The following is a 14,894-nucleotide window of genomic DNA, read 5'->3' as shown; positions in this document are numbered from 1 at the left end:
AACAACTATCATGTCAGACTACACAGAGAAGCCATTGAAATCCACAAGCATGTGGACAACTTCAACAGAAAGGAAGAAACCATGAAAATGAACAAAATCTGGCTACCAGTATTAAAAAACTCTAATATCAAAACAGTAGATGGGAACCGACACTCTGAGGGCAGAGGACAGCTAATGACTGAACAAAAGATGCCCCCAGGCCAAGAGACAAAACCTTTTCCAATGCTAATTAGGGTGATTAACTGAAACATTAATGCTGGCTTCCCAGCGACAAAGGACTCTTGCCACACCCTGGACTATATGTTGACATTGAAGTTTTGCCATTAATATGTTGTAAACCGCTTCGAGTCCCCCCAGGGGTGAGAAAGGCAGTATATAAATGTAATAAATAAATAAATAAATAATCTGGGTCATGTGGCAGTGTAGACAGGGCCTCAACAGAGAGATCTGGGTGTTCTCCAATAAGGGATAGAAAAGGTTTGCCTGAATTCCTTAAGACCTGCTTCCAGTTAGTGTTGACAACAGTTTTCCAGGTGGACCTATTTCCAGACTTACCAGAATAAGTGGCTTTTACCTGGATTATAGCATGTCACCGCATGATAGTTTGGACCGATATTAGCCCAGATGCTACGTTTATATTTTTAAAAAATCCTTGCTGAAACCAAAATATGAGGCATAATGTAGAGCATTTTTCTGCTAAATTGTTTTGCTAGAAACAAGTCCATCAGGAAATTTCACATGTAATGAAAGTGAGGCTGAGGCCCCTTCCACACAGCTGTATAAAATCCACATTGAACTGGATTATATGGCAATGTGGACTCAGATAATCCAGTTGAAAGCAGATATTGAGGATTATCTGCCTTGATATTCTGGGTTATATGGCTGTGTGGAAGGGCCCTGAGTGAGGAAAACTGGAGTACAAGAAGCATAAGAGGGATACACTGCTAAGGTGCAAAATGAGATGAAGGAGGGAGTTGAAAAGACAGTGGAGCAAGCGTGCAAGAAGCAAGGAAAAAGTACCTCAATAGTGAAAACAAGGCAAGGGGGGAGCAGGAAAGATGGCAGGGAGCAGTGTGAGTGGCAGTGCACAAGAAATAAGCAAGGGGTGAGGAGAAACAAACAATGGGTGACCAAGTGAGTTAGGTGAGATGTGAGTACGAACAGCTTGACTTTCTAGACTAAGAAGTATTGGCTACAGATGAGCTCAACTTTATGAAGGTTGAAAAGAATATCTGGCAAAAGCATGGTAAAGCCAATCAAGAGGGCTTTAAACTAAATCCTTGGGAGGTTGATAACTTAAGTATCTGTCCAGAAACAAGCTCTAAACCAGTGGTTCTCAATCTGTGTGTCCCCAGATGTTTTGGCCTTCAACTCCCAGAAATCCTAACAGCTGGTAAACTGGCTGGGGTGTTTTATGCTGTTTTTTATTGAGGGTATTTAATTGTTCATGACACTGTGAACTGTCCTGAGTCCCCTTCAAGGTTGAGAAGGGCGATATACAAATACCACAAATAATTAATTAATAAATTTCTGGGAATTGTAGGCCAAAACACTCAGGGGCCTACAGCTTGAGAAGCACTGTTCTAAACACAAGTGTATTCCCATCCAAATGGGAACCACAGAAAAATCCACAGTATAATAAAATATAACAACCAGTCCTTTAGATATCTGTACACCAATCCACAGAGTTTGGGAAACAAACAAGATGAACTTGAAGCCTTAATGCAGGAAGGTAAATAAGATTTTAAATGGATAATAGATACCTGGTGGGATGACTCCTTTGATTGGGTTGTAACAACTGAGGGATATATCATTTCTGAAAAGAATAGATGGGGTTGAACTTCCTAGTTGGAGCTTGAAGTGATCACACAGTCTTTTATGGAGACAGTCCCCTTAGTGATTCTTGCGGTGTTGGAATTAAATCAGACCTTCTAATCTGTGCGCCTTGGCTAGAGACATAATTAGAGACCTTACAGCTGCAGTTGTTGCCAGGCAAAATAGACATTTGGATGAGCAGATTGGCTCCAGGGAAACAAACAATGAAAGAAAATAATGCCTGCTGCTGAAGGGCGAGAAGAGAAATATTGGGACAAAGACCTCCAGAATTTAAAAGCTCTTGTGAAAAAAATGAAAATGTTCTCCAAACAGCTATTTTGTTTAAATTTCAGGGGAAAGTAAATAACTTAGTGGTAAATGGACTGATCTCTGAAATCTCCCTGGAAAAATTGTTTCTTATCTGATTATGATTTGATTTATGGCAGGAGACTTTTGACGCTCTTAATCAGTGAGCAAAGGAATTCATTTATTTTACTCTGGATGTGAGATGAAAAAAGGAGTCAAACTGAAATGCAAGTAAATTAAGTATTTTTAAGTAACTCTAAAGATTGTTGCTAGAACTCCTATTGACAAAGAAAAATAAAGAGGAAGGAATAATACACTTAATACATTTTAAAGCATACAAACCTGACCTTGAAAACACTAGTCCCCTAATGGGTGTGGTATGGAGGAGTAGATAACTCAGAAACTATTTACTATTTAAGACCAGAAATAAGATCACTATAAAGTCAGGAAGGTAAAAAGTTGCCGAGAACCAGATAAAGAGATGCAATAGTTGAGGCTCCTCAGGAATATCAAAAGAAATGTGTGACAGAAGTAAGTAAGAATGTCTATTTTGGCAGTTAAATTGAATTTTGAAGCAGTAAAAACTCAAATAAATCATATAAAGGTTCCCATTGAGGAAATCAAATCTAAAGTGGAAAACAATAAAAAGACAAAAAAAATCTTGAAAAAAGAATGTAGAAGTTTCTTCTCAATATTGAATTAAAAAGACAGTGGAATAATCTAGTTCTTAAAGAGCAGAAACAAAAGTAAAATCTACCCAGAGGAAAAGTGTTTTTACCGTACATCAAGGGAACCACTGACTGCACAGGGAAGCTGATGAAGAAACACAACCTGCAAACTGTCTACAGATCCACTAAGAAAATCCAACAAATGCTACTCTCGGCAAAGGACAAGAGGGATCCTCTCACCTCTGCCGGAGTCTCCCGTATACCATGTAACTGTGGACAAGTCTACACAGGGACCACCAAACGCAGCAATACTCAAATACTAATCAAGGTACACGAAAGGCACTGCAGACTAATCCAACCAGAGAAGTCAGCCAGAGCAGAGCACTTGATGAACCAACCTGGACACAGAATATTATTTGAGAAGACAGAAATGCTGGGCCACTCTTAACAACCACTATCTCAGAGTATAACAGTGGTTCTCAACCTGGGATCCGCAGATGCTTTTGGCCTTCAACTCCCAGAAATCCTAACAGCTGGTAAACTGGCTGGAATTTCTGGGAATTGTAGGCCAAAAACATCTGGGGATCTCAGGTTGAGAACCACTGGAGTACACAGAGAAGCCACTGAAATCCACAAGCATGTGGACAATTTCAACAGAAAAGAGGAAACAATGAAAATGAACAAAATCTGGCTACCATTCCAGACATGAAATAATCAGGGTCAGCTAACACCTCCCAACAAAGGACTCTTCCAGGCAGGAATCAGCCAGGCTTTGAAGCTGCAAGGCTTTTCAATGCTAATCAAGGTGATTAATTGCAGCATTCATACTTGCCTCCAACAGACAAGAATTCTGTCTCCCACCCTGGACCTTCCACAGATATATAAAGCTGACATGACTAGTTTCCAACAGAACTCACAGCCTTTGAGGACGCCTGCCATAGATGTGGACGAAATGTCAGGAGGGAATGCTGCTGGAACATGGCCATACAGCCCAGAAAACTCACCACAACCCAAATGTAGAATTGGATAAGGGTAAGCTCTTACAGTCAGGAAGTTGGTCCCGATGTTTAGATGGAAACTCTTTTCCAGTAGTTTGAATCTGTAGCTCTGTGTCTTGTTCTCTGGAGCAGCAGAAAACAAGTAATGCCTCATTCCAAATTGTATTTAAAGCATGGTGTCTCATAGCTGTGAGTGCAAAGCTCTTTTACTGCATCTGCAAGGGAATATTTATGCTAGCCACCTCAGTCTTCATTTCCTCCATGGGTTTGGTAGTCTTACTTCCAGATCTTCCTGCTGAGAATTTTGTTGCTCTAGAGAAAATCTCAACGTGAACTCAGCTGCCTATCAGATATCTGTTCAGGTGGGTCTACTTCATCCTTGAGTGATGAACTTGATATGGGGGTGATGACATCGCTCTCCTCCCCATGGTTCTCCTCCCCTGAGTGAAAGGGACATAGTTTCTTTGAAGAATTTATGGAAATGCCACACAATGTCTGCAGCATGGATTTCAGAGTCCTCCTCCTAGAATTGTGCCTCAGGTCCATATCTATCCCAATCCATAAGGAGCTACAGGTGCCACAATGACAGTGGGCAGCCAAGATCTTGGTGAGACTGATGAAATACAAGGGGGACTGATGAAATACAAAGTGAATGCCCAGGGATAAAGGAAGCTGGAGCCAAAAGGTGACCAGGTTGATGTAGACACAGTGGCGAATTGACAAATGAACTTTGTATCAAGTTTGCTTCTGGAATGATACAATGGAAGATATTTGATGGATAGCCTGGTATTGTCACCAATGTGAAGCAGGGGAGTCCTGGATGCTCCATGTCATCAGCAAATCATTTGTAGGCCTCTTTGACTTAGTCAAGCTGTTCTTAGAGGATGGCCTGCATTGCTTGAAGTTCCTGCAAGGACTAGTCTGCAGTGTGCAGGAAGTGTCTGAAATATAGTCAAAAAGGAAGAGCCTGGGGTGGCACTCATAATTTGCAAAGAATGGAGTCTGTGTAGTCAATGAGTGTTGCAGACTGTACACAAAATCAGCTAGGGGTAGCAATTCCATCTAGTTATTTTGTTGGTAGTTCACATGGCATCTGAGGAATTATTCCAGGGTGCTTCACCCTGGAGAGCTCATCTAAAAGGAACTGGCATAGGTGGCCACAGTCTCTTTGCCTTGGCGCAGCTGCTGAATCTTACTCTTAGCAGTAACAGCCTTCTGTATCCTCATAAGCTGGCTATAAGCAGCCTGGCCTGCAAAAGGCACAAGAGTGTCTTTTTAGCAGGAGAGTCAAAAAGCAAACTATTTAAAAAAACACCTTCAGTCTGTCTGTCAGAAACTCCTCAGGGCAAAGCTGCATGTAGAGTTCACATTGTGAAGCAAAGGCAGGATTTTTTTCCAGAGCACTATCAAAGTTTTCAAAAGGAGCAACAGGAAACTTACATCTTGGTAGAGCTGAAGGTAGTGATGGTTTGGCTCCTAGTTGTTGTACCTGATTCTGGAAAGCAGCCACCGCTGAGGTGAGTTGCACAATTTGAGATTGCATAGCTTGATTCTGTTACGGCACATCCTCCATAAATGAAAAGGCGTTGTAAACTGGAAAAAAATCTGTCCTACTCTTAACCCTAAGCAAAACTGAATTTAAGAAACAATCCACTCAGGCCCCATTCACACTGCCATATGGCATTATAAACTCATAACATCCAGTTCAAAGCGGATAATGTGGATCTGATTTGATAATCTGGATTATATGGTAGTGTAGATCCAACCTCAGATTATCCTACAGCAAAGAGTTTAGAGCCAAAAATCAGAACAAAATCCAAGTAAAAGAATCAGTAAGCAATCCAAGGTCATAAAGCCAAGTTGTATAACTACCAATTAGCCGCTGGGGTTGGCAATTCCCGAAAGCTGGAAGTTGGACAATATTTTTTCAATGTGTTGTCGAAGGCTTTCATGGCCAGAATCACAGGGTTGTTGTATGTCTTTCGGGCTGTGTGGCCATGTTCCAGAAGCATTCTCTCCTGACGTTTCGCCCACATCTATGGCAGGCATCCTCAGAGGTTGTGAGGTATGGATAAACTAAGTCAGGAAAGGAAAGAATATATATCTGTGTAGAGTCCAAGGTGTGGCAAGAGTTCTTTGTCACTGGGAGCCAACTGAAACATTAATGCTGGCTCCCAGTGACAAAGAACTCTTGCCACACCTTGGACTCTACACAGATATATATTCTTTCCTTTCCTGACTTAGTTTATCCATACCTCACAACCTCTGAGGATGCCTGCCATAGATGTGGGCGAAACGTCAGGAGAGAATGCTTCTGGAACATGGCCACACAGCCCGAAAGACATACAACAACCCAATATTTTTTCAATTTCAAAAGCAAATCAAGATTTTAAAAAATCATGATAAACCAATTTCTCTCTTAAATGAGGATTACTTTTGGTCAATTTTAATGGCAAGATTAAATATATGTTTGCAACTTTATATTTACGAGTATCAAAATAGAAAATAAATTCAGAAACCTAATTATATGACCGGTTAGAACAGTGGTTCTCAACCTGTGGGTCCTCAGGTATTTTGGCCTACAACTCCCAGAAAACCCAGTTTACCAGATGTTAGGATTTCTGGGAGTTGAAGGGTAAAACATCTGGGGGCCCACAGGTTGAGAACCACTGTGTTAGAAGGATATCAAAAAGATTTAGAGAAAGAGAGAAAGGGAAATAATCTTACCCCTGACAAAAAGCATCTTGGTAATTAAAATGAATATTTTACATAAAATAGTTTTCCTCCCAAATGATTCTAATACGGTACTAGTTTCAGACACTCATTTTTAATTCTGGCAAAAGGACTTGTTAAATTTTATTTGGAACAGGAGAAAAACAAGAATAAAACATAAAATACTGAGAGTTGAAAGAAAGAGAAGGAAAATATTATATGCTTATCAGACGGAGAAAAATATTATGTTTTGTTTTCTGAGCAGCAGCACTGAAGTCTGCAAGCTAGCTCAACATATTGGCAAGCAATGACATCTGCTGGATGAAGTCAGAACAAATTAATTCTTAGGCTAATGCCCCCCCCCCCCCCGCCACTTTGATTGTTATTTTGACTTGCATTACATTTTTTAAAATGTGTGTGTTTTTTACAAAAATATTTATCATTTGATAGTATTCTTTTTGATTTCTCTTGTTTGGATTATTATATAATATTACAAAGTAACATATCTGGTAGTAGAAAAGTGGTTATTGTTTCATTTCCTTTTGGAATTTTTATTTCATCATTATTACATATTGTTAAATTGTATATTAATCTTTTTGGTCTCGCTTTTTCTTTTTTTACTAGGTGTTTTTAACATTTATTTTACTTGTTTAATTTTAGTTAGAATGTATTGAATAATTGTGGTATTTCTCCTTTTTGGGGGGGGGAGTATAAATTCTTTTGTAATTTTTCTTCTTTTTCTATTTTCCCTCCTTACTGCAAGTAAGTATTTAATTTTTTTAATAGATCTGAATATTAATAAATTAATAGCAGTACACCAGTTACATTCTTCTCATTTAGAATTATCTTTAATGTTGTTATGTTTATGTAATATTATTCTTTGTTGTCTTAATTTTTTGTGTGTAATGCAAATGTTACTATGGCCGATTTTAATAAACAACGTTATAGTTCAAGCTTAAAGATATCTTATTTAAAACAGCATCTTTTCTCCCATGTTGTATGATGTAGGGAGAAATATCCTGTGTGGCTGAAGTTAGACTTAAAAAATGTACCTGTTCTGACTTACATACAAATTCAACTTAAGAACAAACTATCTTGTTCACAATTTGGGGACTGTCGGTATATTGTATTTTATTTTGTATTAACAGTCCATCATGTTTATTTCCCATACTTTATGCATTAGTCCAGAGATATCAAAGACCCCCCCCCCCACTCCTTCTTCTTCTCTTTGTTGAATTCTTGTCTTTTTGCCCAGTTCTATGACAGTTGAGATATTCTCTTCTGATAAACTCGTGCCTACCCAAATGATGTCTTCCTTCCCCAGATCACTCAGTTTAAAGCGGAAGACAGGCAGACAAATGTCAGCGTGCTGGAAGAAGCAAAGACCTCCAGCATTGAAGCAATGCTCCTATGCCATCAACTTCGCTGGACTGGCCACATTGTCCAAATGCTTGATCACCATCGCCGAAAGCAGTTACTATACTCCCAACTCAAGAACAGAAAACAGAATGTTGGTGGACAGGGAAAGAGATTTAAAGATGGGCTTAAAGCTAACCTTAAAAATGGTGGCATAGACACCGAGAACTAGAAAGCCCTGTCCCTTAAGCGATCTAGCTGGAGGTCAGCTGTGACCAGTAGTGCTATGGAATTTGAAGAGGTATGAATGGAGGGCGAAAGGGAGAAACGTGCCAAGAGAAAAGCGCATCAAGCTAATCCTGACCGGGATTGCCTTCCACCTGGAAACCAATGTCCTCACTGTGGAAGAATATGCACCTCAAGAATCGAGCTCTACAGTTACCTACGTATTCACCACCAGGACACTACACTTGGAAGGTCATCATACTCGGACAATGAGGGATCGCCTAAGTAAGATTAGATTTTGTGAGGCTCTTAGTAAAAGCATTTCCTGAAGACAAGTAGTATTATATTTCTTGCTGATCTGCATCATCACTGATGCTAGAGAGAGTTTCTAATTGATTCTGTAGCTCCAAACTTACAAAATGACTATTGGGCCTTCTATTCTTATGCATAACTCTTCTCCAAGTGTCTGCTACCTCCTTTGTTTGGAGAGTGATCTCCTATTCAGAGAGATGTCCTGTCTGATTCTCCTGCCAGACACTCTGCTCTTTGGGTCAAAGGCAAACTCTTCCCCCCAAATATGTTGGGGTGTGGATATATTGGCCTCACGGAGCTAGATATTCTCTTCTAAGAAGGTCACCAACCTGCAGGTGCTGCAAGTATAGCTACTCACATCTTCAGGCAAGAACACAAACACTCCACATCTATTGCAGGTAACTGCATCAGCTCCCTCATTATCTGTTCTAGCAGAATTAAAAGGGGGATTTATTATTTATTAACTTTACTTTTATCCCTCCTTTCTCCCCATAGGGGCTCAAGGTGGCTAAGAATGGCATGGCACAAACAATAGAACTTAAAAACCAGGCAAATACAGTAGAGTCTCACTTATCCAACATTCGCTTATCTAACGTTCTGGATTATCCAACACAGTTTGCCTCCCGCCCTGATCCACAGCTGTTTGGCACACAGAATTTTGGCACACAGAACCCCCAAAACTAACTCAACCTACTGGAGCAGTTTGAGGGGACTGACTCACCATAGTTGGAGTTGTAGTTTTCCCTACAGCCAGAGAGCACACTGAACCCCACTCATGATGCATCTAGAGCAAACTTACCCAACATAACAAACTTTAAGTTTTTCGGAATTAACCTGGCATGATGTCAGTTGTGGTTAATTCACAACCGTATGCATTTTGTACAAATAACCTGGGTAATGCCGGGTACCCAAGCTAATTTTAAATAAGACAAAAAGGAAGAGGGAGTATAAAAGATGGCAGTGGTGGAGTGTACAGCAGTTCCTTCAGATAGTAAAACTTTAGATCATAACTCCCCAGCAGTATTTATGTTCAATGGGAAAACATGTCTGATATGACCATGCCTGTATGAAAAATATGTACTCTTACCAGGATAAGACTGCAATATATAATTTAGCAAGAAAAATGCATTGCAGCGCTAGCATAAAACCCACAAAAGTCCCTGTGAATAGAACATTGCTAAAACTGCAATGAAACTGAAATAAAGTAAGGAAAGGCTCTACTCACCAGAAGGATTTTCCTTTGTGGTTTCAACAGCTTAGGGTTAGAGAAAGTGTTGGATCTTGGTGCTGTAATAAGAAGAAATCAAAGTGAATGACTTCTAGGATATTTGGTAACATTTATTAACTTTAGCGCATCATAAAGCAACCAAAGGCATGGAAAAAAAAGGCAACTGCTCTTTACAATTCAAGCACAGTTTGTGTTTAGAAATGACCAGCAATGTATGCCATCTGGGATAAAAAGCAGTTGTTAGATGAATTCTTCAGAGATGTCAATTCCTTGGTCCTTTCATTGCTGGCTGCTATTTCCTGATGGATGCTAGGTGGTACAATACTGGCTAAACAGTATAATTTCTCCAGTGGTGTTGGGCAGAGACATCCTGTGATAATGTGGCATGTCTCATTAAGAGCCACATCCATTGTTTTAACGTGGTGAGATGTTAGAGATAGTAAGTATTTAAAGAAAGAATTCTCTGAGAGATTTAGGATTCTTGCACTGGTAAGTATAAGCTCTTCTTGGCAAGGAATCTTAAATTGGTAATAGGCTATGAGATTACAGTGAAGAGAGAGAAAAAATCATGAAGAGGTGGAAGAAGATTGATTATAGATCCTTTTGAAACCCATATTTACAATTCTGAGGGTGTTCCCAATGGGGATTGTATTTAAAAAGTCTGGTGAATACATTATTCATTATTTGTCTTATCACGGAGATGAGTCAGCGAACAATACCATCCCTGCAAAACCTTGCCCAGTCCATTATACACTGATACAGCGGTGATGTTATCGAAGACCCCCAAAGCTACTCCTAATAAAAAGGAGACATAATCTGGGTTGTTGTATGTTTTCCGGGCTGTATGGCCATGTTCCTGGAGTATTCTCTCCTGACATTTTGTCCACATCTATGGCAGGCATCCTTACAACCTCTGAGGATGCCTGCCATAGATGTGGGCGAAACGTCAGGAGAGAATACTTCTGGAACATGGCCATACAGCCCGGAAAACATACAACAACCCTGTGATCCTGGCCATGAAAGCCTTCAACAACACACTGAGACATAGTCTGATCCACGGGAATTGTAATTTCCCAAGGATGGAAGACCAGATGAAGTGGAAACGGCTTCCGTCCCCACAACTTCCCTTGAGCTTCCCCAGGACCAGCAGCAGCCCACATTCCCTAGCCACCAAGCCTCCAGACCCAGGACACACACACCGGCTCAGCTGTTCGACCCAAGTCGGTCTGCTTGAGTGAATCTCTGCAGCTTCAGTGGAGATCACCCAGCTGACCTCTCTCCTCAGCCAAGAAGCAAGCTGGACTGCTACAATGTATCTGAAATACCTCCATTACCCAAGTCCCTGCTACTATGTATCCCTCTACGTATCTCTTTGTATTTCTTCTATTTTTTATTCTTTTTTCCTTCTGCGAATGTGCTCATGAGCGGAGAGAATAAAATATGTACAAATACAGCAAATGACCTTTCCCCACTCAGGCTCAGCCATGGCGAGACCCCCACTCTCTCTCTCCTTCTCTTTCTCTGAATCAATACCAAGCACCACATGAATTATTTCTTATATTTTTATCCATTGTTATCATTATTAAACTCTATAAAATGAAAGCAAATGTACATGAACCCATTTACTCCAGTAACCTCTCTTGAGCACTTCCAGATGCCCCTTCCACACCTTGTGCGAAAAACAGGGATGGGACATAATCTATGGAACAAAGGACCTCCTGGATTTCAGCGGGTCTTCTGGCATGGGGAGATGTCTGGGACAACAACTCCCATTGTGCTCTCAGGCATGGTCTGGTATCTGCTTATTCCTGTTAGATCAACTTTTGGGCTTCTCTTTGTTTTCCACATTACGACACCACCCACACAGGGGTTGGCACAACCTCTGGAGTCTCCTCCCTCCCTTGGACCACCTCCACCAGTCCATTGGAACTCTTGGGGCATCACCGCCCAGCTGAGAGGAGATCCCCAGCTATGCCACTGCCACCTCCTCCAATCAGGCAAACACTAGCTTGGACCTACCTCCTGACCAATCAGAGGCTAGGAAGAAACCAGCCATCTTCTCAGCACCAGCCAATCAGAGAAGAGAGAGGGAATTTTCAAAACAGAATGATGTCAGTGAGTTGAAACTTATGTGTATAAAAATATCTGCTTATGGTTATGCCTTTACACTTGTACCCTTCAAACATCTGTGCTGTACAAGTGTCTATTTTGTGCTAATTGAATAAAGCCTCTGTCATTTTCCTTCAATCTGGTGATATTCTTGGTTCCTGATTCCAGATTCATTACCCGCATTTAGCAAAGCTTGCCAGGTGTCACTCAGCTACCTAGGGGCCTTAGAAAAACTTGAAATGTTCAGCATCAGTGAGAAAGGTTCAGAGAGATGGGGCTGGGGACAAACTGGTGACATAGGATATCAAATTTGCCTTTCACTTGCTCCCTGTTTATCCATCAGATTTTGAGCTTTCAGGTTTGAGTTTGATAATATGTTCTATGTGGATTGTGCTCTGCATATGATCTGTGTCCTGTTCAACATTCAAAAAGTCCAACATTTTCCTTGAATGGGCCATCAAATTCAAGACCAGAAGCAAGGGCACAGTCAGAGCAGGCCTAGGTATTTTTCAAGTGTAGGCGAACAGAATTTTGCCCCCCCCCCCCCCCCAAACCAATCACTGAAAAATAAAAGCATTGGATAAGCGAAAATGTTGGATAATAAGGAGGGATTAAGGAAAAGCCTATTAAACATCAAATTATATTAAGATTTTACAAATTAAGCACCAAAACATGTTTTACAACAAATCAACAGAAAAAGCAGTCTCGACTGCGCCCCCGTATGTTTTGCGCCTGAAGCGACCGCTTAATTTGCCTCATTGTTGGACCGGCTCTGGGCACAGTTCATTACCTCGGTGATTTTTTACCTACTGGCCAGCATATAACAGTACATATTTTCTTTTGCAATTTATTGGTCTCATAGACCAATTGAGTATGCCTTTGACACATGAAAACTAATATTTTTGGGCATTGAAATTGAGAGTTAATCAGTTCTCCAGACTTCCTTTAAACAAGATTGATGACATGCTCAGTGATGTTGACGAATTATTGTCACTTCACAAAGCTACACATAAGGAATTTTAAGAGTTAATTGGGCATTTAAATTTTGCATGTCAAGTAGTTGCTTCAAACCAGGCTTTTCTCCGCTACCTTTGTGATGCTATCAGTGGCGTGCATTCCCTCACCACTGAATTCAAATTACAAAGGAAGTGTAATTAGATCTTTTGACCTGTCAGTCATTGCTGCGTGACTTTAATGGGGTCTTTTTTAATGGGGAGGTCAAATTACACAGTGCCTAGCAAGTTGCTTCCAATGTCTCTGGTTCTCTTGTTTATTTCAACAGATACTGGTGTGGCCAAGACTGGCTAGAGGTGTGGTTCTCTTTAGGAATCACTTCCAACTTCACATTTTTTGAGTTTTTCCGATTTTTGTGGCACTAAAAGTGTGGTCAGCAGAATTTTCCAACTCTGCTGTGCATTTTTGGTGCAAGCATGCATATCATTAACACTCTAACATCCCACTCTCAGAGGGTATGATTTTAGTCAGAGAGCTTACCTTATATTGCCTACATCACAATATATTTTTCACTACAATATATTTTTCACTACTAGCAGAATAGCAGATTCCCACTTTCAGATGCAACACTTCACGCAACTGGCACCAAACACTACTTTCAACCCAGAGCCGATGGCCACAGAACTATGGAATCATGGAACATTCAGATAGTAAAAGCTATTGGCCCTAATACTAACAAGGAATACAGATGGACAATCTGCTATTTATCATTTTGGGCACAGTGAAAAGTTAGGTGACATTTGGTCTATCAGAATTGAACATGTTTTAGAGTTTTGTGTTTTCTTGCATTAGAAGGGGCTGGCTGGACATTCCATCTGGGTGCATGTTTCTGACTTAGCCTTTTGATTCAAGACTTCAGAATATCAAGACTGTACCAATACCTTCAGCCTTTGGAAGGCACTTGAGTAGTCCAGGACCTCATCACACTAGAGCTTGGATCCACTTTAAATTCACTTTACGGAAGGAGCTTTAAACAGCTCAACCAGGCAGGTCCTGGGCCTCACCAAACCCCAGAATTCTGCAGAAGGCAGAAACCGGATTTAAACTGGATTCATGCTATAGTGTGATGAGGCAGTAGGGAGACAGGTAAGCTTTCAGACACTTATCAATTTATTTCCTCCAGTATTCTCAAAGGACTACCGCTTTTATGGCTTTCTCTTTGCTCTTTGCTTCATAAAGCTAGTGCGTTTCATGCTGCTTCCTTGTTAGCTTTTTTTTTACAGCCTTGCACACCAGCAAGGTACAGTCAAAGGGAGTTTGGTCAGGCAAAACACTGGAATTTGGAAATATCCTCTTAGCATGCAGTACTGTTTCAGTGAGGATTTGATCATCTAAAACAGATCAAAAGGGTGAGGGTTCGATATTGAAATGAAAGCAATGTTTGTATGTTGATTTATGCCCCGCACATGCTCTTGAATGCTTTATGTCTTTGAGGAGTGAATTCTGACCATTTCTTTTGTCATGCCTACCTGTCTCCCTTGAGAAAGTACCAGTTTTGGTTGGAGATATCCAGGGCCCTTTGTAATTTGGGGATGAAATTTGGCACCTTTTGTATTGGGACAGCTTCCACTACAGCTGCCATCAGTCTCAGTCCACAGGGCATTAAATTGATTGGGTGCTGGAATTCCTTGATGTTTTGCAAGTCTGTCTGGCTCTTCGTTAATGTTTTTTTTCTTTTGCAGGTTGTTGTCCATGTCTGTATACCAGTGAGTCCTGATTTGCAGCCATAGTTTCATCTTCCGGGGTAAGTGTCCGGCTCATAGGAGTCATTTTTGCAATCACCTTAGGGTGGATGATATGTCTGCTGTTGATTGGCTCAGGAGTAGGGGCTTGTGCTGGAATGGCCTTTTGCCCCTGTTATTTCAGGAGCACTGTAAACCATTTCTGCATGTTTTGGTTATCCATCAAGGGGGCAACAACCTGTGTCTTTTGGCTGGTAAAGCTCTTATTATTCAGACTATAACAGATCTAGGTAGGATTCAGGATAACTGGCCATACATCAAACCAGTGTCTACTAATATTAAGGCGGCATCTGCTGGGGGGTGGGGTGAGGTAGATGTACATAGAATCATAGAATCATAGAATAGTAGAGTTGGAAGAGACCACATGGGCCATCTAGTCCAACCCCCTGCTAAGAAGCAGGAAATCGCA

General features: G+C 40.8%; 1 protein-coding gene across 2 annotated transcripts in view; it reads right to left on the bottom strand.

Moving 5' to 3' along the window:
• Window positions 1-14,894, bottom strand: part of vstm4 (V-set and transmembrane domain containing 4) — a 91,567-nt gene that overhangs the window by 50,206 nt on the left and 26,467 nt on the right. For both annotated transcript variants that reach the window (XM_016996241.2, XM_003225394.4), the window contains exon 7: window positions 9,618-9,679. In XM_016996241.2, the coding sequence (XP_016851730.2) occupies window positions 9,618-9,679 (62 nt within the window). The remainder of the gene's footprint in view (window positions 1-9,617; window positions 9,680-14,894) is intronic.

The sequence above is a fragment of the Anolis carolinensis genome, chromosome 3, assembly GCF_035594765.1.
Source record: "Anolis carolinensis isolate JA03-04 chromosome 3, rAnoCar3.1.pri, whole genome shotgun sequence".
NCBI lineage: Eukaryota > Metazoa > Chordata > Lepidosauria > Squamata > Dactyloidae > Anolis > Anolis carolinensis.
Note: the sequence above shows the minus strand (reverse complement) of the source record. Positions and strands in the feature narration are given on the sequence as shown.